The sequence below is a fragment of the Vigna umbellata genome, chromosome 9, assembly GCF_029865625.1.
Source record: "Vigna umbellata cultivar VRB3 chromosome 9, Vumbellata_1.0, whole genome shotgun sequence".
In the NCBI taxonomy this organism is placed as follows: domain Eukaryota; kingdom Viridiplantae; phylum Streptophyta; class Magnoliopsida; order Fabales; family Fabaceae; genus Vigna; species Vigna umbellata.
In genome coordinates, this window is record NC_142173.1 from 1258666 (window position 1) to 1282222 (window position 23557).

The following is a 23557-nucleotide window of genomic DNA, read 5'->3' on the forward strand; positions in this document are numbered from 1 at the left end:
TTATTCATTTAACAATACATGTGTGTATTTTATTGTATATTTGAAAGTACAATACAATATTAGTGGTACATGTATTTTAAGAAGAGAACACACTACAGGTTAATTTCTTTTACTTTAATAATGAAGTTTGTACATATCAGATCCAAAAAGTCAGTTGGCGTGACCCATCAAAAATTTAGGTTTAATATCTATTTTGGTCCTTCGGTTTGTGAGGTTTATTCAAAGTTGTCCTACCTTTTCTTAGACGTTCACAATTATCCCATATTTTATAAAAAAACGGTTCGAGTTGGCGCGGAAGCTCTGCTCTATGCTCTCAACTTATGGAAGTGACGAGCAAAGCATGCGGATGCCTCCTCGTGATCGATGACCGGTATCGTCTGATCGAAACTTTCATCGATGGTGATCTTTGTCGCACTCTCCGAGCCAGCGGGGAAGCCATTTTCAAACTCACTAACAACATAATTGATGTTTACACATTTTTCCCCTATTTTGGGCTTTTTAATTTGAGAAGAAATAAATTAAGTGGAAGTTGTAAATTGTTGATTCGCTTCTGTCCGAGGGTCTTTGCCATGAGTAAGGCTTTCTCATATCTTTGCCACAACCACCAATGCTTCCGTAAGGGTTTTGAGATATGTTCTTGATAGTTATCAATAATCAAACCCTAATAGATTTTCTAGTAATTGAATTGTGGATGAATAAGATGATGTGGATCATATATAATAGTTCTTCGTTTTTCCTTTAATGGGTATCTCTCTATTCCTCCATATCTGAATCAATTCATATTTTTTTTCCCTTTTGATTGTTCAAATCCACTTTTCCTTTTCGTGAAGTTTCCAAATTTGGGCAGTAATTTGCTTTTTCCAGTTTGTTTTTCTTTCTTGGATCATAGAAATTGACATAAGAGAGTGAGCACACATAATAGGAAGAATGGGAGTGTCACCTACGACAACGCCAAACACAGTATCGATGACGTCTTCGGTTGCACCGCAACGATAGGGGTGTTGGCATTGCTCCTTGGTTTTTGGATGAAGAAGTAAACCCTAATTATTTTGAAATACTAGGTGTCACGGCACACAGTTATTAAACTAAGAATTTATTACAGTGTCGATAGTTACTCTTGTTTCCAAAGAACAAATTATTATCTTTTAATGGTTCGTTTTAACAGACATAAGTCACTTAAATAGCTTAGGATTTCATAACTCCATATAAAATCATGCATGTATACCATCAACACACATTAAAATATATATATTCTTAATTTTTATAACGTGGATCTTTCCTTACTTTTCAATCCTTTAAAGCATATCATAAGAGTTTCTTTGGTTTAAGCACGTGTCAAAGGGTCTAACATTCAAATCTGGTAAGAATAATTCAAGTTTAAATTGATTTGTAGTTAGAGGTTTATCTTGAGGATTTAAATGAGTAAATTTTGTTCAAGATAAAATGTTCTTGAATTATTATTATTAGTCATGGGTAAAACTTATTTTTCCTTACTAGTCACTACAAAGGTAATTTGCACTTGCTATATTAAAAGTAAGAATAAAATAAAAGGATATTTAAGTATATAAATATTAATTTTTATTTCATATTATTTTTATGGTATTTGTTTTATTTTGTTTGTGTTCTTTTATTCTTTTTCTCTCTAATTATAATAAAATAAATATGCATATAATAAATGAATAGATGACATCTCCGTAAATGTCCATTTTAAAGTTCAAGGATAAACATCTACAGGGCTCTCCTTTTGTTTCTTTATATTTTTTAATAGATCACTAATTAAATCAGAATACTAATAGATCACTAATTAAAATTTTTTTAACATTCATCTTCATTTTATTAATGTCTATAAATTGATTCAATAAGTATTAGAAAGCTTTCATCGTATAACATCCCAGATTATATAAAATTATATAATATAATAGTCCATATTTTAATATAATAAAACAGTTAGAGAAAGACTTGCAGATAAAGTCTTAAGGTTACAGTCATCCCAAAATGGCTATAATTTAAAATTTCTAACACAAGAGTATTTTCAAATACACAAAACGTATATGGATCCTAACTAGGCTAAGCAGCGGTGTCATTTCCCTCCAAGGCCTGCTCCAGAAGCACCTCATCTACCTCTGCTCACATCCAAATAGATGATCATTGCAATAGAAAACACAACACAAACAAAAGACAAACACAAGCAGAAGGGTGAGCTAGATATACAAAAATCATGTTATAACAGTCACACACAACATGCAATTTAATTCACATATACATAGTCACTTAATACAACTTGTTACACTTTTAAACTTCACTCGTCCGGACTTAGAATGATTGCCGAGCTATGGCGGGTCATGCACTCGTGGTGGCTTCTACTGCTTTGCAAAGCCATTGCCAATGGGTTTCACCCTACCACACTCACAAGGTTAGTCTGTTATCACTCACCTTGGACCATACTGGAAGCACCCAAGACTAGGACCTCCTGCTACTACTCACGACATGGTTCAATCCTCTCTACCTGAGAATGATTGACCATTGTAGTTTCAGGATAACCCCCAAGACTGAGCTTCCATGCAAATCATTCTAAAACACACCAAGGACACCACCATGGATCTTCTCCTTGAAGATCATGGAATTACGTCCAATAACATAGGGCACCACCATGTAACCTCCCTTTGAGATCCATGGAATTACGTCCATCAACCATACTGTCACTTTGAAACTTAACTCAAGACATGAACAACCAAGTACCATAATACTATCACATTGAATCCAAACATATAACCTCACTGATCATACACTATCATAGATACTTCTACACCATTCTAATAATCAAAACATAGTTCAAGGTTATTAGAAAACAAGAATAAAAAGAATAAAAACAGGTTCTGGGCAAGTTGTTCAGCGTACAAAACTCATTGTGCGAATAACAAAAACAGTGAGTTTTACTCACTCACATTCGCTCAGCGCACCAAGCCTGTGCGCTCAGCTAAAGTCCATTCGCTCAGCGCACCAAGTCTGTGCGCTATGCTAAACTGAAAATTCTGCTACACATTATCAGACCCTAAACCCTCGCATAGCGCCCCAAATTCGCTATTCGAATTAAACTAGCATTTTCCCAGGCAACCACCAGTCGCACAGTGACTAGATTCGCTATGCAAATCACCAGACAAAGAGCAGCACCCTCCAGTCATTCGCACAGTGCACCAGCTCGCACAGCGAATGACCTAAACAGTGAGCACTCTCTACAGGGATTCGCTATGCGAGACAGCTCGCATAGCGACTCTGCATCATCTGCAGAACGCAAATTCTGCAGAATCATGCACTCACACTAGCCCTTACCATTTCTAGGCCATTTCTCCAATTTCTAACACCCTTAATTCATGTTTTACACCTAATTAGACTTATCTAGATGTTCCTAATCCTTCTTACTACACTTCTAAAGGGATTACACTCAACTTTTACTCCTCAACATCAATTTCCACAACTTGAAGATCCCAAACCCCATTCCACCAATTTGCACTGATTTGGACCACTTTGGTGAGTCTAACAAGTCACAATACACTTGCTAAGACTGTCCCAATAGACCATAAGATCCTTAGACCACTATCTCTCAAATTCACTATCCCACTTCTTCCAAAATAACCTAAAACACTATCAAATTCCCTCAATATACACCTAAGCTCTCACAGCAGATTCCTTCATCTAAAATACTCAATTTCAGTTCAAAATCACATCCCAATCAATTCACAAGCATCAGTTCACAGATTCATAGATGCACATGCCAATACATATCATTCCATCTACTCAAAACTTAACATGCAAACCAAGAAGCAGAAATAATACATATCTCAGTATATACACATACATGCAACTAATTATAAAGAAGTATTTCTAGCTCCCCTTACCTTAGAGTTGAGCAGCCTAGCTCACAAAAACGACTCAACAGTGCCGAACTCAGCAAGAACCTAGACAACACCCTACAACCACCACATTGGTGACAAAAACGACTCATAGAGCTCAAGATTTAGCAGAGAGTGGGAAAAGGGAACACAAGATACATGCAACCAGTAGAACTGCATGTTCTAGGTTCTAAAACAGCAGAGGAGGAGGAAGGGAAACTACTTGCCAGTTGGAATGAAGAATGGAGAAAGTGATCGGTTTAAAACAGAGCCCTCTACGCCGCGGGTACTGGGGCACCACCTGATCGGAAATCAAACGACTTAGTGAAGAGATTTGGTAGAGAGAAGGTAGAGAACTTGGAAGAACTGAGTTCTAGAAAGAGAGAGTAGGGCTTGACTAATGAACCGGGATGTTCTAAAATGTGTTTTTAAGAAAGAAATTTTTGTTTCATTAACTTAATACCTATCAGCTTTCTAATTCAGATTTTTCAAGTTCTCACACGTTGCATTGTTATGCAATGGGCAATCATATTGTCATGTTTTCATCTTCATGGGTAGCTCCTCTTTGTTTTTGATTAATATATATATTTAAAAAAATTAAGACTGAAAACTACTTTATCATAATTTAATAAAAAATGGAGAGATGTAATTACTAAAAAGAACTGTGATAATCAAGACATAATTAAAAATCAGTTATGAAAAAATGTTTTGGGATGCCATATAGATGTATAACATTTTTTTGAGTGCTAAATCTATAAAATATATTAAAATATATCAAAAAGTATTTTAAATTATATATTAATTTATACATAAAACCTTTTTGGGTATATATTATTTCTAGTTTTTTGTTTTATATTTAAATATTTCACTGTTTTTTTAATATTTTTATTTATTGTTTATTTTTTCTCATAAGAATGTTTAATTTTCAATTTAATTTAAGTATTGAATAACATAAATTCTAAATTCAGATAATATAAAAATTTTATCTTTTTTATTCTATTATTCTTAATTTGTTTTCTTTTGAAGAGCTCTTTTTGTTTTGTTAAAACAATTTTTATTATCTCTTAACATTTTAACTAGTTTGACATGTAAAGTTTTCTTAAAATTTTAAGATGTTTTTTCATCTTATCAAACTTTTAATTATATTTGTTTTTACGATTTCATTCAATACAGTTTTGATATTCTTTATATAATTCTTTTTATTTTCTAATTCATTATCATAAGTGTAATTCCATCACTATAATTGTATAAAAAATTATTTACTATAATATAATAATTTAATATTATTATTATGAATATTGTTTATCATCATTCAACATATTAAAGTTTAAAAGATAAAATTATGTGCTAAATTTTAATTATTATTAGTTTAATATTTGTTCTTTCAATGATTTATATTATAATTTTTATTAGTATATAAAAATGAGATTTTGTTAAAATTTAAAAATGAAAGTGAGGAAACATTTAAAGTATTTTTAAATTTGAACATCTATTTCATTTTTGTAATTTTTTAAAATACTTTAAAAAAATTTCAACTTTTTGTTTCGTTAACAATTGTAAATTTAATAACTGTTTTGGTTGTTGTGAAAATTTATTTGATACCATGTATATAATTATATTTTTTTTTTCTAAATATTTGATTATATTATTTTGATATTATAGAAATAAAAATATATTATTTTGATATTATAGAAATAAAAATATATTATTTTGATATTATAGAAATAAAAATATATTATTTTGATATTGAATATTTGATATTATTTTTACAAGAACTTCTTATTATTTTATAAAAATGAATTATTTAATATTAAAACAATAAAAAAAAATGTAAGGATAGAGGCACGAATGTATAACCTTGTCGAGTAACGATATAAACGAGACAAAAGTTTCATACTGATTGAATTTAGGTATGGGGATGATGATGAATTTTGTCCATCCCTAATAATGACTACATTCTTGACCATCATCATCTCCATTTTCACATCTCATCTCGAACCACGTATCTTCATTGCACGTACCACCATCACCCACCCACTATCATTGTGACCGATAATGTTATTGGTGTTGCCAGCGTCATCTTCTCCCTCGCGCATGGGAATCTTTCTTCTTCCTCTCTCTAAAACAAAACCTGCCATATCTTGTCGCTACATTCAAATCACAGCTAGAGTGTCATTCAACAAAAAATAATTAAAGTTTGAACATAATCAATTCCAATTTTTGATAAAGGACAAAAAAATATATTCAATCCTTACATTTAAAATCAAATTTGGAATAAAGTAAGAACATCCTACTTTTTTTTAAAAACGTATCATACTTTCATTATGTTAATTCATGCAATGGTTAAAAAATGGTGTAATAATGTAAGAAAAAAATATTAAAAATGGATGAATTTTAAAGAAATATTAAAAAGTATTAAGGTGAAATTTAATCAACGGTGTAAGTGATTAAATGTAATAAACATTAAAACGTTAAATACTAGGGTTTTAAAATGTTTTTTTAACTGGCCTTTAAGAAAATAGTCTAAGCTAATGAAAAACAAAATTGTTTCCCATATACTGTGAATAAGTTCAAACAAAATTTCCAGCTTGATTGGTGTTAAAAGAAATAAGGCTTTGAAAGCAAGTTGCTACCATCTGGCTTTAGAGGATGTTCGGTTCCTTCATCAATTAGTTAGGGTCATAAATGGCAAGGGCATACCAATTTCTGAAGCAGAGAAGTACAAATATACCATCTTTACAAATTTATAAGCATACAGATAGGTAAGTAAGCCATATATTGGCTTGCAGTAAAGATCGTTAAAGTCTTCCATAAACTGATGCAACTTCACTTCGAGAAAAGAAGAGACCAGAAGGACCTCCATTAGGTAGTAGAGCCAACCTTACTACACTTTCAGCACCTTCATCAACTCCAAGATAGCCAATATTGAAGTTGAGATCTGTTTTCACAAAGCCAGGGCAAACAGCATTGATGCAGAAAGATGGGTACTTCTTGGCAAGAACCCTTGTGTAGGCAGTCAAAGCAGCTTTTGAGACTATATATGCAGAAAGCTCAGGTGGCCACCCATTGGTTTCTAATGAACCCTCTTTAAAATCATTTAGAAACCTTTTCAGAACTTCATCCACTTTTTCTTCTGTTAAGCTTTCAACATCACTTAGGATTCCTCTAGCCCATTCATTTCGTATTCTCTGCATGACCAACAGTATCAAATACATCACAATGATTCAAGAAACAGTACATAGCAAAAGTTGGCTATCAGATTGTGATTCCAGACACAGTAACAATTTCATGCATATTAGTCACATATACCTCCAACTTCCCCATGGTGGAGGAAACATTAACAATCCTTGGTGAGTCTGACAATTCTAGAAGGGGAATAAATGCTTCACACATTAATTTGGCTCCATAGTAATTTGTTCTAATGCTTGCTTCTGTAGATTCATAAGTTTCATATGCAAATTTTCTCCAATTAACACTGTCAACTTTTTCCTGTACTCAAAGAGAAGAAAGTTAGCCTCTTTCCTTGCAGCAAATAAGGGCAGACATCTTCAAATAAAACAACCAGGCCTCTCTGTAATTAATGTCTTTTTCAAGAATATACCTTTGCAAGAAAAAAGATAGAGTTCTATCCAAAGAAATTTGAATATACCGAAAATGTTAAGCCTAGTTATTTCTTGGAGAAAGAAATGTTTATAGGAGACATGACATAGAAACATATATGAAAGAATATCATTGACCAAAGAAAAATTACTGAGCTACAAATTTTAAGATGGTGTGAAAGTTTATTTAAACTTTTGTTGGTGAGCCTATTAGGCCACCTATATTACTGGTCATTATAGGACCACTTGTAGATGTTTCATTTGCAAATTTCACATTCAAAACATCTCGTTTTTTAGTATGAGAGGAATGTTGAAAATCTCATGTTAGCTAGTAACATGATCAAATTAAAGTATATAAATGGAGAACAACCCTCAGCTCTTAAGCAAGCTTTGGGGTCCAATTCCAAATTCTAAGAGTGAGTATATGTTGTATTTTGAAAACTTACGTTAGATTATGCCCATCATCATGATTAAAAGCTCAACCATTATTGATCCTATGATAACAAATGTTAGTTTGTGCAAAAATTTGTCTCCTTTTATAACCCAGTAATGTAGGATTTAGCCCTATCGTCTATGCAAAATAAAAAACCGCAGACAATACATTCCAGAAAACCATTCACAAACTAGATCAACAGATCAGTTATGTCCTGACTTAAGCCTTCACTCAAATTTCTATATATTAACATTTCCTAGTAAACTTTCAGCTGTCAGGTTAGAAGACGAAGGAAATATTCTATATAATTAGGAATACATACCCGTGTAGCAGCTAAAGCATCATGGTCAACATTAGTTCCACTTATTCCTGCATTATTCACCTAATCAGAATTCAAACATTAATCAGCATTCATTCCAATTTCCATATAGGTGTGTGTATGGTAAAGGGAAGAAAAATTAACTATACAAGAGAACACACACAAGAACAGTAAGATCCAACTGATCTTAGAGTTGGTGCAGGACAAGTGCTTGTTAACTATAAGTTTCAAACAATTATGAATAGGAACATGGATGAAGTCATGAAGCACAACGAACTTCCAAAAATGAGGATTTGGATGCTCACCTGATCTAAACAACACAATTATTATTGGGACAAAGAAAAATACACAGTTTTTGTCCTACTAGAAACTAGCATGAACAAAAAGAAATTGTCTTTCTCTTCTTAATACGATGCTAAAACTCAATCATACCAGGATATCAAGTTTCCCAAAATGGGTTTTGATGAAATTAGCAAGGGATTCAATGCTTTTAGGGTCAGTCACATCAAGCTGATGAAACACCACTTGGTCAGACACACCAAACTCCTTCAGTTTTTCAACAGCTTCAGTACCCCTTTTTTCATCCCTAGCTGTTAGCACCACAGTGACACCATTAGAAACCAATTGCTTGCAAATCCCAAATCCTATCCCTTTGTTTGCTCCTGTGACAACTGCGTACCTGTAACATAAATCGATCCATCAAAATTATGGAAAATAACCACTTTTAATTCTTTGTTATTCTATGATTGATTAAAATTTGGGCACCACATAATATATGGTGCCAAATGGGCACCATTACGAGACTTGAAGAAACGTGTACCTTGTTGCTGCTGCCATTGTTGTTGCAAGAAATCTGTGAGCTTTTTGAAATTTAACACCAGTTTTTAAGAGGTGAGTTCACCTGCTCTGTTGTCAACGTTTTCTACAACTTCTATATAATATGGAAAAAGTTAATTTGACAAGGTATCACTGCTCATATAATATAGGACACATTTCTGGACTTTCACTTTCAAATATATAAATATTATATCCTTAAAAAGTATACTACAATTATTGGATTGCACTGCCAAAAATTCATATCTATTAGACTTTTAAATTTTATCAGAAAAGAGAACTTGTTTTGCTCATAACTATGATTCATATGGATTTCCTGAATAAGACCTTGACTACAATAGTTCTTGATCAAGATAAAATTCCTCTTTATAGTGTTGCATGGTCAACCTCATAGTAATTGGAGTCCCTTCATCAACTGTTAAATGGTTCCTTACGAATCTATCTATAAATAATAAAATTAAAACCATCAAGCAACTTTCTTAAGGCAACCGAAAATAGTAACAAAAAGAGAGTCAAACTTTAACTATAAGGGGAAAAAAACGTGGCATTTTCGTTTTGTATAATGTGACTTTTATTTTGCAGAATGTAGTTTCATATAACATGGACACATGACCAATAAGAAACTTGATATGAGACAACTTCAATAAACTCGATAAGAGACAAGTTCGGTTAAAACAATGTGGAGATAAGCTTGGCACATTTAAAGTATAAGCTCGGCAAATAAGAAATTCTACTCTCTTTTTATCACACAGGTTTGTTTAGGGTGTAGGAAAATTTTCACCATCCCGCCAGCCTGGCAGGTCGTGGCTTGGCCAAGTTCTTCAATTTGACCCAAATGACACTCGTGGATACAAGCTCAACAGGCGAAGCATCAACATGTAAGAGCCGTATAGCATAATGACTAGCGTAAACAACAAATCAAGAGGGGTGAACTTGTTTCTTATTGCAAATTGTGTCTTTAATAATTTTCTCTCGTAATTCAAATTTCTTAACGATAAATTAAAACAAATAAGAGAGTAAGGAAGAAAGAAAATTGCACATGTGATTTTATACGGGTTCAAATCACAAGGATCCTAGGTCGAGTTATTAATCTCAAATGAGAATTAACGATCCACTATCACAACACCAACAATTGTTTCAATCACAAAGAAATAAACAAGTTTAAGGTTTAAAACACTTCTCCTTTTACTCCAAGAGATGAAACTCACTTTCCCTGAAAGCCACAAGAGATGAACACCTCCTTCAAATGTTTCATGAAAAATGATCACTTCCTTTGGATCTTCACAAAGGATGACAAGGATTTACTCAGCAACAACAACAACAACACTCAATCACAACTTCCGTGAAAGTTCTCATTCCATGCCAACACCAAGTTCTCAAAGCCTCAACACAAGGGTTGCACAAACCCTGTAACACACTTATCAGAGGACACAACAAAACAGATAAGATTTCGTATGTCTCGTATTTTAGAATGAGAGTCTCAATCCAATATATAAAGATCTCACTTAAGAATACTTCCAAAAATTTGTTGTTAACTATTTAACGCTTAATAATCGATTATCTAAATGAGGTAATCGATTATGCATTTAATGTATGCACAACAATCAAAAACATGCTTGAAAACTCTCATAATTGCATGTGATAATCGATTATGGTAAGTCATAATCGAGTATGGATAATCGATTATCAAAATATGGTAATCGATTATTCTAGAAGAAAAACGAGTTTTTAGAAAACTTTTAAAACCTCTATGTGATAATCAATTATCTTAAGTGCTAATCGATTATTATAGAGTTTTTCTGACTCCAAAACAAATTTTAAAGCATACAATACATAGAATCAAGGATAAACAACACCTTATACATAAGTCTACTGAATTACAAGAGCTTTAACACAAAAACAAGTCTTCATGAAAGTCTTCTTGCAACTTGAGCACTTGAGACATCATCAAAACTTCTAAGCTTCATCTTTATGCTAACACTGTTGGAATTTCCACATCGACTAGAGATAAGGCCAAATTATAATATATAAGTGAGGTGCAAACCTCACCTTACAAGCCGGTTTTGTGGGGTTGAGTTAGGCTTAAAAACCCACTTTCTAATATGGTATCAGAGCCATGGTTAGAGCCTATCCTAGCGAGTTCTAAGTGGGCATTCTATTCTTCTATTCCACCCGCTATCGGGCCATTATCGGACCACCCAATTTCTACTATCACGCACGAGATGTCTATACCTCGGCGTGAAGGGGGTGTGTTGGAATTTCCACATCGACTAGAGATAAGGCCAAATTATAATATATAAGTGAGGTGCAAACCTCACCTTACAAGCCGGTTTTGTGGGGTTGAGTTAGGCTTAAAAACCCACTTTCTAATAAACACAACACAAGCTCGATAGGAGATAAACACCAAGCTTGGCAGGAGAAAAGCTTCGCAGGAGAAACGTCGACACAACCTCGGAAGGAGACAACGTCATGAAACTTGACAGGAGACAACCTCAGCAAGCTCGGTAGGAGACAACTTCAGCAAACTTAACAACATACAACATCAAACATGAGAATCTTTCTTCTTCCTCTCTAAATCAAAACCAGCCATGTCTTATCGCTACATGACTTCAAATCACAGCCAGAGCATCATTAAACAAAAAAGAATCAAAGTTTGAATAGGATCAATTCCAATTTTTCACAATAGATAAAAGATAAAAACATATTTAACCCTTATATTTAAAATTAAATTTAGAATAAAGTAAGAACATCGTACTTTTCTTTTAAAAGTATCATACTTTCATTATGTTAATTCATTCAATGGTTAAAAAATAGTGTAATAATGTAAAAAAAAAGAAATTATTAAAAATGGATGAATTTAAAAGAATATTAAAAAGTATTAAAGTGAAATTTAATCAACTTGATTAAATGTAATAAACATTAAAACGTTAAATAGGGTTTTAAAATGTTTTCTAACTGGCCTTTAAGAAAATAGTCTAAGCTAATGAAAAACAAAGTTGTTTCCCATATGCTGTGAATAAGTTCAAAGAAAATTTCCAGCTTGTAAAAAAACGACTGAAATGACATGCATAACATAGCCTAAATTGTTTCTTGATTTGAGATTTTTTCCAAGTGTATATAAGTTTACGAACTTACTTTGGGATATCCAGAAAAGCGTAATAGTATATTAACTTAGTTTCTCCAACAAGAATCATAAACTTATAATAGTCCAAACAGTTAACAAGAATGAGTATTCATATTGCTCACACTCTGATGAAAACAAAATATTTTTAGCTAAAATTGCGGCACTTGATTGGTGTTACAAGAAATAAGAAGGCTTTGAAAGCAAGTTGCTACCATCTAGCTTTAGAGGATGTTCAGTTCCTTCATCAATTAGTTAGGGTCATAAATGGCAAGGGCATAGCAAAATCTGAAGCAGAGAAGTACAAATATACCATCTTTACAAATTTATAAGCATACAGATAGGTAAGTAAGCCATATATTGGCTTGCAGTAAAGATCATTCAACTCTTCCATAAACTTATTATAATTATTTAACAAACAACACACTGTGTCTAAATTAAATTTCTCAAATTATTAATGACTCTAGTTCACCACTATTGGCAACATAATCCTGTAATATCTGCAATTCACTGTAGGGTTGTTCTCAGCAATGATGTGTAGATATGTGTCATGACACATAGCTTGTTATTTATTCATTATCTTCTAGTACACAACAAACCTTTTGTCAAACTGATGCAACTTCACTTCGAGAAAAGAAGAGACCAGAAGGACCGCCATTAGGTAGCAGAGCCAACCTTACTACACTTTCAGCACCTTCATCAACTCCAAGATAGCCAATATTGAAGTTGAGATCTGTTTTCACAAAGCCAGGGCAAACAGCATTAATGCAGAAAGATGGGTACTTCTTGGCAAGAACCCTTGTGTAGGCAGTCAAAGCAGCTTTTGAGACTATATATGCGGAAAGCCCAGGTGGCCACCCATTGGTTTCTAATGAACCCTCTTTAAAATCATTTAGAAACTTTTTCAGAACTTCATCCACTTTTTCTTCTGTTAAGCTTTCAACATCACTTAGGATTCCTCTAGCCCATTCATTACGTATTCTCTGCATGAACAACAGTATCAGATACATCACAATGATTGAAGAAACAGTACATAGCAAAAGTTGGCTAGTCAGATTGTGACTCCAAACACAGTAACAAGTTCATGCATATTAGTCACATATACCTCCAACTTCCCCATGGTGGAGGAAACATTAACAATCCTTGGTGAGTCTGACAATTCTAGAAGGGGAATAAATGCTTCACACATTAATTTGGCTCCATAGTAATTTGTTCTAATGCTTGCTTCTGTAGATTCATAAGTTTCATATGCAAATTTTCTCCAATCAACAGTGTCAACTTTTTCCTGTAGTCAAAGAGAAGAAAGTAAACTTCTTTCCTTGCCGCAAATAAGGGCAAACATCTTCAAATAAAAAAACCAGGCCTCTTTGTAATTAATTTCTTTTTCAAGAATATACCTTTGCAAGAACAAAGATTAAATTCTATCCAAAGAAATTTGAATATAATGAAAATGTTAAGCCTAGTTATTTCTTGGAGAAAGAAATGTTTATAGGAGACATGACATAGAAACATAGATACCATTGACCAAAGAAAAATAACTGAGCTACAAATTTTAAGATGGTGTGAAAGTTTATTTAAACTTTTGTTGGTGAGCCTATTAGGCCACCTATATTATTGGTCATTATCGGACCACTTGTAGATGTTTCATTTGCAAATTTCACATTCAAAACATCTCGTTTTTTAGTATGAGAGGAATGTTGAAAATCTCATGTTAGCTAGTAACATGATCAAATTAAAGTATATAAATTGAGAACAACCCTCAGCTCTTAAGCTAGCTTTGGGGTCCAATTCCAAATTCTAAGAGTGAGTATATGTTGTATTTTGGAAACTTACGTCAGATTGTGCCCATCATCATGATTAAAGCTCAACCATTCCTGATCCTATGATAACAAATGTTAGATTGTGCAAAAATTTGTCTCCTTTTATAATCCAGTAATGTAGGATTTAGCCCTATCGTCTATTCAAAATAAAAAACCGCAGACAATGCAGTCCAGAAAACCATTCACAAACTAGATCAACAGATCAATTATGTCCTAACTTAAGCCTTCACTCAAATTACTATATATTAGCATTTCCTAGTAAACTTTCAGCTTTCAGGTTAGAAGACGAAGGAAATATTCTATATAATTAGGAATACATACCCGTGTAGCAGCTAAAGCATCATGGTCAACATTAGTTCCACTTATTCCTGCATTATTCACCTAATCAGAATTCAAACATTAATCAGCATTCATTCCAATTTCCATATAGGTGTGTGTATGATAAGGGGAAGAAAAATTAACTATACACGAGAACACACACAAGAACAGTAAGATCCAACTGATCTAAGAGTTGGTGCAGGACAAGTGCTTGTTAACTATAAGTTTCAAACAATTATGAATATGAACATGGATGAAGTCATGAAGCACAACGAACTTCCAAAAATGAGGATTTGGATGCTCACCTGATCTAAACAACATAATTATTATTGAGACAAAGAAAAATACACAGTTTTTGTCCTACTAGAAACTAGCATGAACAAAAAGAAATTGTCTTTTTCTTCTTAAAGAGAGGATCCAAATCTCAAAAAATGATTTAAAACTGCGATCTTTAGTTTATTTTTTTGAAATTGATTTAAGCGTTAAAAAGAGAAGAAGCAGGGTAAGTCAGTCTATATACAGTAGGTGTGACCCTTCCCAGGACCGTGTCATATGAGGAGCTTTATAGCACCATGTAGCCCCTCTTTTACGGTGAAGATGCAAGCACCAAAATAGGGTGGAAGAAAGGTCACCTAGTAAAGGATTGAACCTTTCACATCTTCTCTCACAAATCCAGGTCTTACTATTTGAGAAAGGATATCCCTCTTTGATCCGTTGTTTTACTATTTTAAATGAAGACAGAAAGTTAAGGATATGTTTTTATTGTATTATTTCATATTTTCATTTTCTGTCTTCACTTCTTAAGTCTAAAAGTATTATTATTGTCAATCTGTTTCCTGCTTTTAAATTTTGAACAGAAGCACACTGCAAACAACTTTTGGGGAAAAACAAAATGACTAGAATATGTATTTGATTTTCTTTACCAAAAACTACAATATTAATAAACCTTTCTCCTTCACGGCTTGGCTTTGTGAGGAGGATGAAATTATAATCCCTGATTTAGAAATTAAGGGTTAAAACTGTAACAAAATATCAGTCCAGGTAAAACAAATTCTGCAAATGTTATAATTTAACTGTTAATTTTCACATCAATAGCTGAAACTGTATTTCATCCTCCAAACTTCAACAACTCATTACATAAACGTCAAATTCCAACCCTGCTTCACAATATTACCATCTAAGTCCATACAATAATTTTCATCTTGTGATAGGTTCTCTTTCTAACACACAGGATAATATATGTGTGTGCCTGGTGCTTTTACTGGGATCAACAAGAAAATAAGGAAACATATAATACGATGCTAAAACTTAATCATACCAGGATATCAAGTTTCCCAAAATGGGTTTTGATGAAATTTGCAAGGGATTCAATGCTTTTAGGGTCAGTCACATCAAGCTGATGAAACACCACTTGGTCAGACACACCAAACTCCTTCAGTTTTTCAACAGCTTCAGTACCCCTTTTTTCATCCCTTGCTGTTAGCACCACAGTGACACCATTAGAAACCAATTGCTTGCAAATCCCAAATCCTATCCCTTTGTTTGCTCCTGTGACAACTGCGTACCTGTAACATAAATCGATCCATCAAAATTATGGAAAATAACCACTTTTAATTCTTTGTTATTCTATGATTGATTAAAATTTGGGCACCACATAATATATGGTGCCAAATGGGCACCATTACGAGACTTGAAGAAACGTGTACCTTGTTGCTGCTGCCATTGTTGTTGCAAGAAATCTGTGAGCTTTTTGAAATTTAACACCAGTTTTTAATAGGTGAGTTCAATGCTCTTTTGTCAACGTTTTTCTACAACTTCTACAACTTCACTGCTCATATAATATAGGACACATTTCTGGTCTTTCACTTTCAGATTGGGAACGAAAGTCACCATTATTTATTATTTTCTAAGAAATTAATGTATTTGTTTTGAAAACAAAAAATTTCTTTACTTGATAATATTATTTGCAAAAGAACTTTTTGGCATGTTAAAGTTATTTCTGGTTTATACATGTTATTTCACAAAACTGAAAAATTATTAATCAATTTTAGTGATGGGTTCTTGTGAATAAATATTAGGCATTAATTTACTTAGATTTCATACACGTGCACAGATTTATAACACTCGTAATGTTTTAATTTTCATCATTAATCACTCAATTTATTTTATATCATCACTCAAATTTATTATTAACAATTTTGAATTAGTATTAAAAATTCATGGGTCAGTAAGAGAAAACAAATGGAAAAAGTAATAAATAACCTCATAGAAACATATTAAAAGCTAGAAAGGTTAACTTCCATGCTCTATATACCTAGTCCTGCACTAATTTATATCTCTGATACTTTGTAAATATTTAAATAGATATATTATTACAAATTATTATCATTATTTGATTGAAAAACATCATCGTGTTAAACACATATTGAAAGAGTTAAAAATTCAAAAATATAAAAACAATATTGGATAAATAAATGAAAGTTAATAACAAAACTAAATATAATTATAAATTAGAAGAATTTTAATTCATATTTTCATTGTATTCAAATTTAAATATGTAAATAGTTCTTACGACTCTCTCTCTCTCTCTCTCTCTCTCTCTCTCTCTCTCTATATATATATATATATATATATATATATATATATATATATATATATATATATATATATATATATATATATATATATATATATATATATTAAGATATACTATATCCTTAAAAAGTATACAACCATTATTGGATTACACTTCCGAAACTTCATATATTTTAGACTCTTAAACTTTATCAGAAAAGATAACTTGTTTTGCTCATAACTATGATTTGTATGGATTTCCTCAATAAGACCTTGACGATAATAGTTCTTGTTAAATGGTTCCTTAGGAATCTATCTATATATAATACAATTTAAATCATCAAGCAACTTTCTTAAGGTCAATTAAAAGATTAACAAAAAGGTCAAACTTTAACTATAAGAGGAAAAAACATGCATTTTCATTTTGAAGAACATGGTTCTCTTATTTTGTACGAAGTGGTTTCTGTTGAGAAAATTTCATGATACAAATATTTTCTTAAAATTGAGTCTCGTATTCATCGATAATTGAAATGATTTAAATAGTCGTAACACTTATAATATTACGGAAATAAAAATAAAATCTGAAAATAAAATATCAGCTATCTTAAAAATAAAATATGCTTAATCTATCATAAAATAATATTGTACCTAGATAAATTGAAAATCATAACTACGTATCCCTATTTTATCTTTGTTAAATCAAACTACATATTACTAGACCCAAAACTAATAAAATAAGATTTAAACAAATTATTAATAAAACTCTAAATTTTAAGTTTATTCCAACAAACTCTCCCATAAACTTAAATTCTTCCTTTCTTCATTCGGCTTTCCATGTGCATCATCCCACACCGGGTTTGCTTCTTTCAATCAGATTTGACTTCCTCTTTTTTCTTATGGCTCTCTTGTCTTTTACCTTGGTTGACCTCTTTAATGCTTCGACTGACTTTGGTATGCCCGACTTCTCAATAACATTGACCAACTCGTTTTTGACCTTAGGCGATTTCTCAATAATCTTGGCCGACATCTTCATCGGGTTCTTCTCAACATCTTCATCTTCCTCTTCGTCTAGTTCAAGAATATTGGATACTTTCTCTTCCTTTTCAAGAGCCACCTTCTTCAGTTCCTCAAGCTCAACCCTTTGTTTATTCATAACTTCATTAGCTTCATATAGAAGCCTTCTTATCCGCTGAATCTCTTCATCTTTTTGTTTGAGTTCTTTCTCCAGGTTTTCCTTCTCCACAATTATTGCATCCTTTACTGAGATCACATCATCCATTGTTGGAATCGAGCTCTCCATGTCCACTACATCCGAGCTTTTTGCCATCAAAAGAATTCCACACTCTTCTTCCGCATCTTCAGTAAGGAGATTGGTCTCCCCCTTTGTCTCGGTCTTGCAATACTTTGCAAGATGGCCTACCTTGCCACAATTGTAGCACTTGCTTGATCTACACTCGTTTGCATAGTGTCCATATTTGCCACACTTAAAACACTCAACTCTTGACCAATTTCCTCGACCTTTTCCTTGTCCTCGGTCACGCCAATTCTGTTGACCGGTTTTCTCTTCACTATCATTCTCAAAATTACCTCGGCCACGTCCACCTCGTCCTCGGCTTCCTCGCCCTTTGCTGCCAAGACCTCAGCTCTGAGTAATCCGAGTTTTATTCTAGTCAAACTGTATTTGTAGTGCTTGATCGTCAGATTTCCTCCTTTTCTTTCTCTTCCTCAATTCATGGGCTTTTAATGACCCAACTAACTCCTCCACAGTGAGAGTTGACAAATCTTTTGTCTCTTCAATAGTGACCACAATACTTTTAAAATCATCCATCAGATTTCTCAAGATCTTTTCCGCACCTGGTTAGGAGGAACCTCTTCTCCGTTCATTCCGAGTTGGTTGGCCATCTTCTGCACTCGAGCTATAAACTCGACAACTCCCTCATTTTCATCCATCTCCATATGTTCAAACTCTCTTTTGAGAGCTTGTACTCGGACCTGCTTCACGCGAGTAACACCTTTGTATGTCACCTTCAAAATTTTCCATGCTTCTTTTGCTGACTTTGCATTAGCTATTTTCTCGAATCCAGATTCATCCACTACATTACACAAAAAGTACAAAGTCGATCTGTCTTTCACTCGTGTCTTTTTCAATGCAGCAATCTGGTTCACTGTCTGATGCTCATCATCCGCTAGTTCATTGTACCCATCATCCACTATGTCCCATACATCTTGGGATCTAAGAAGAACCTTCATCTGTAAAGACCAATTGTCGTAATTGGTCTTTTTCGACAATTGTGGCACACTCATCCCATTGACTACCTTTGTCATCTCTCTTACAAAAAAATAAGCACTCACTTTTTCTCTCACGGTGTTTGAATCTCTCCTGTCTCTCTTTTTCTCTCTCGGTACTCAGAGCATAAAGCTCTGATACCACTGTTGAGGAAATCTCACGATACACACACTCTGATATTTTCTTAAAATTGAGTCTCGTATTCATCAATAATTGAAGGGCTTTAAATAACCGTGACACTTACAATATTACGGGTATAAAAATAAAATTTGAAAATAAAATATCAACTATCTTAAAAATAAAATATGCTTAATCTATCATAAAATAATATTGTACCTAGATAAATTGAAAATCATAACTACATATCCCTATTTTATCTTTGTTAAATCAAACTAAATATTACTAGACCCAAAACTAATAAAATAAGATTTAAACAAATTATTAATAAAACTCTAAAATTTAAGTTTATCCCAACAATTTCACATAACATGGACACTAACAAGAAGCTTGGTAGGAGACCATTTCAGTAAGTTAGGTAGTAGACATTGTCAACAAGCGTAGCAAGAGACAACTTCACCAAATTCAATAGGAGACAAGTTCGACACGTTTATAGTACAATATCAACGAACCAAAAATTTTATTCTTTGTTTCCACACATGTTTGTTTAGAGTGTAGGAAAATTTCTTTTGCCATCCTGCCAGCCCAACAGTCTGACAGGTCGCGGCCTGGCCAAGTTCTTCAATTTGACCCAAACACTAATCGTAGATACAAGCTTGGTAGGAGAAAAGTCAACACAATCTCGACAAGAAACAAATACCAAGCTCGGTAGGAGAAAAGCTCTTAGGAGAAACATTGACATAAGTTCGGAAGGAGACAACATCATAAAACTCAGCAGAAGACAACCTCAACAAGCTCGACAAGAGACAACTCAGCAAGACAACATCAACAAGCTCAACACGAGACAACCTCACCAAGCTCGATAGGAGACAAGTTCGGCAGGACAAACGTGTAAACAAACTTGACACATTTACCGTATAAGCTCGACAGACCAAAATTTCTACTCTCTTTTTTCGCACATAGGTTTGTTTAGGTGTATGGAAATTTTTTCGCCATCCTACGAGCTTAACAACACAACATCTTGCGGCCTGACCAAGTTCTTCAATTTGACCCAAACGCTAGTCATGGATACAAGTTCTACAGGAGAAAAATTTACACAAGCTTGACAAGAGAAAAGCTCAATAGAAGAAACATCGACACATGTTTGGAAGGAGATAATGTCATGAAGCTTGACAAAAAACAACCTCAGTACGCTCGATAGGAGACAACCTCAACAAGTTCGATAGGAGATAACTTAAGCAAGTTAAGTAGGAGACAACACGAGCAAACTCAACAAGAGACAACCTCATCAAGCTCGGTAGGACAAACTCACTACATGTACAATATAAGTTTGACAGGCCAAACATTCTACTCTTTATTCTTTCGCACATAGGTTTGATCAGGGTTTACTTATTCCCAAATTTTATCTCTTTGTGAAGATGCAAATGTCTTTCTTACATGTTGTTGTCAAATTTTTATTGTTTTCTTCTTTTTTTTTTTACCACTGTACATATATCTGCATGTGATATCTCTTTAGTGCATATCAACAAGTTTATTTACAACACTTGTGAATGTCAACTATTGAAAGATTTGTAATTCAACATTCGTAATTAATGCATATTTCTAAGATCTCAACTAGTCTAGCCCCACAATCATCCATACCAACGAGCTTGACAATCATCTAGGCTAGATCAGACCAGAGCAGCCTGACAGTCATAACATCAGTAGTCCAACAATAATTCAGACCAGACCAGCTCGACAATCATTCTATCCAGAGCAGAACAATCGACAATCATGACTCTGGTAGTTTGATAGTCTTCCATAGTAGCTCGACATGGGTCAGGCCATACCAGACCAGCCCAACAGTGTTCTAGACCAAACCAACCAACCCGACCGTCATCTGGACCAGCGGGCAAAACTGATGACATTAGATTTGATGCCAGGAAAAAAAAAATATACTAGAGAGCCAGCCCGTCATCTCTCCATTGGTGGGTTGTAAATTATAACCGGATCTCGATTGTTTTTATAGAAAATAAAATACCTTTGTCTTGCGTTGTACGGGTCAAAATTCTAGTAATAAATTAACAATGGAATTCTATGCAGAAGTTGTTCTTGATTAATTCCCTATCTGGTGTGTATTGAAGAAAACTGTAAGAAACGTAAAAGAATGAAGACGTAATTTTTTTTCCCTCAAACATGCTGCAAAACTTGTTTGCAGAAACATAACCTATATAAATTTGGTGTAGAAAGTAGCCTTAATGTAGACTCTGCATAGAAGTAAATCAATGTTTTCATGACTATGTACTTATTTATTCAGAGCTTTTTGCTATATAAATGGATATTCAATGATCAAAAGGGTATTACTTGACCCTGATGAAAGAAGCAACCAGAAGGAAGATTATTTGGCAACAGTGCCAACATTACAGGAGTTTCAGAACCTTCATCAATGCTTAATTGTCCAGTGTTGTTGTTCATATCAGTCTTGACAAAGCCAGGGCACACAGAGTTTATGTGAAAATGTGGAATTTTCTTGGCCATAACTCTTGTGTAAGCATTCAAAGCTGCTTTTGACATTGTATAAGCAGGAGCAAAAGCTGGCCAACCCTTGATTTCCAATGATCCCTCTTTGAAATCTTTCTGAAACTCTTTCAGTACCCTATCTATTTTTTCTCTTGTAAGGTTTTCAATGTCACTGAACACTGTTGTAGCCCACTCATTAGGTATGTTCTGAAACAATCACAATACAAAATAATAATATAAGATTATTGCAATAAATATCATTTTATGTAGAAAAGCTGCAGAGCCTAAATGTACCTTCAAGAGCCCTGCTCTTGAGGAAATATTGATAATTCTTGGTGAAGTAGACAACTGTAGAAGAGGAATAAGAGCTTCTGTTACCCTTTCCACACCATAGAAGTTTGTTTGCACACATTGTTCAACTAACTCAAAAGTTCCATACCCTATTTCACTCCAATCAACTTTTTCACCATTTCTCTACAACAAATATGACATTTATAATTAGTTTCTTCTCCATTACAATACACATATACCTGATATATGGAACATAGCTGCATTGTATATGGCTCTATAACAAGGAAATGAACACATAACTTGTTGATTTTGAGTATTGAGGACAGTGATTTTAATCTAGCTAGTTAACTCAGAAATATATTATACTTGACTTTATAGTACAACATTTAATAGCTTGATGAAAAATAGGAGTAGATTGATTAATAAACTGAATTGTATTAATTAAGCAAAAAGAAGAAGAAGAAGCAAACCAACCATTCTAAGTAAAGCTTCACCATCTAATAATTTACCCCCAGGAACAGCTGCATTATTCACCTGCATCAGTGCCAAAAGAGTGAAAATTTTACATAACAAGGTGAAAATGATACATTATTCTGACAGTAATATGAACTTTAAATACTGCAGGTGTATAACTCAGTATCTTTGTGTGAGAATCAAATAGTTTTACACTAACAAGAGAAAAATAAGCAATTATGATTCATACCAAGATATCAAGTTTCCCAAATTTGGTTTTGATGAAATGAGTTAAGGTAGCAACACTAGCAGGATCATCCACATCAAGCTGATGAAAAACCAGAAGGTCTGAGAGACCAAACTCTTTCAGTGTTTGAATTGCTTTCAAGCCCCTCTCCTCATCTCTAGCTGTTAGCACCACCACAACCCCACTTGAAGCCAACTTCTTACACACCCCAAAACCAATCCCTTTGTTTGCTCCTGTCACAACAGCATACCTGAAAGATAGTTCAGAAAGTATAATGACTATCTGGTTAGAACTTAGAAAGTCTATTGATACTTTCTCAGAATTTCTCAGATTACTTCTAATATTCTTTCTTTTTCTGTCCTACACTAGTTCATTAGTTTTTTGAAAATATTATACAAAAACTTAAGTTAAACAAAAGTCTCAGATGTCAGTCTAACATACTTAGAAACAAAAACTTAAGTTAAACCTTTTTGCTTGCTCCCCCATTGCACAGAAATTAGAAGGTGATAACTATCTACTACCAGTTTGTCCCTTCAATTCATCCCAGTGATGAACTTTATTAATAAGCAGTGATTCTCCAACTTTTGCCTTTTTCTTTGTTCTAAATAAGAATTAAGAAATACACACAACAAATGGATGTTTGTTAATTACAATGTATCGTGTTATGGTTTTTCAACTGCATGCATGATTGGAATCAATTGCCGTCTTCACTATCATAATTAACGAAAGGTGGGAATGCTATAAGAATATTACAA

At 33.4% G+C, this 23557-nt stretch overlaps 3 protein-coding genes across 3 annotated transcripts; all 3 read right to left on the minus strand.

The window, feature by feature from the left end:
• Positions 1–6578: 6578 nt before the first annotated feature.
• LOC124844919 ((+)-neomenthol dehydrogenase-like) lies at positions 6579–9195 on the minus strand. The gene is made up of 5 exons (XM_088098247.1): positions 9062–9195; positions 8674–8920; positions 8245–8304; positions 7200–7379; positions 6579–7078 (listed from the first exon to the last, which is right to left on the minus strand). Exons 1-5 carry the CDS (start codon positions 9076–9078, stop codon positions 6689–6691), a joined length of 894 nt encoding a protein of 297 aa, XP_087954373.1. The 5' UTR covers positions 9079–9195; the 3' UTR covers positions 6579–6688.
• A 3290-nt stretch (positions 9196–12485) lies between these two features.
• On the minus strand, positions 12486–16197 carry LOC148192275 ((+)-neomenthol dehydrogenase-like). The gene is made up of 5 exons (XM_088098248.1): positions 16041–16197; positions 15653–15899; positions 14338–14397; positions 13302–13481; positions 12486–13179 (listed from the first exon to the last, which is right to left on the minus strand). Exons 1-5 carry the CDS (start codon positions 16055–16057, stop codon positions 12802–12804), a joined length of 882 nt encoding a protein of 293 aa, XP_087954374.1. The 5' UTR covers positions 16058–16197; the 3' UTR covers positions 12486–12801.
• Positions 16198–21640: 5443 nt separating this feature from the next.
• On the minus strand, positions 21641–23288 carry LOC148192276 ((+)-neomenthol dehydrogenase-like). Its single transcript, XM_088098251.1, has 5 exons — positions 23269–23288; positions 22806–23052; positions 22577–22636; positions 22106–22285; positions 21641–22018 (listed from the first exon to the last, which is right to left on the minus strand). Exons 1-5 carry the CDS (start codon positions 23286–23288, stop codon positions 21641–21643), a joined length of 885 nt encoding a protein of 294 aa, XP_087954377.1.
• Positions 23289–23557: the final 269 nt, after the last annotated feature.

Coding starts and splice junctions, on each gene's coding strand:
- LOC124844919 (XM_088098247.1), bottom strand. Junction 8,305..8,673: donor TTGGGAAACTTGATATCCTG/GTATGATTGAGT, acceptor AATTCTGATTAG/GTGAATAATGCAGGAATAAG. Junction 7,380..8,244: donor ATGCTTTAGCTGCTACACGG/GTATGTATTCCT, acceptor CTTTGAGTACAG/GAAAAAGTTGACAGTGTTAA.
- LOC148192275 (XM_088098248.1), bottom strand. Junction 14,398..15,652: donor TTGGGAAACTTGATATCCTG/GTATGATTAAGT, acceptor AATTCTGATTAG/GTGAATAATGCAGGAATAAG. Junction 13,482..14,337: donor ATGCTTTAGCTGCTACACGG/GTATGTATTCCT, acceptor CTTTGACTACAG/GAAAAAGTTGACACTGTTGA.
- LOC148192276 (XM_088098251.1), bottom strand. CDS start 23,288: ATGGGGGAGCAAGCAAAAAG. Junction 23,053..23,268: donor ATGGGGGAGCAAGCAAAAAG/GTTTAACTTAAG, acceptor ACTATCTTTCAG/GTATGCTGTTGTGACAGGAG. Junction 22,286..22,576: donor GTGAAGCTTTACTTAGAATG/GTTGGTTTGCTT, acceptor TATTTGTTGTAG/AGAAATGGTGAAAAAGTTGA.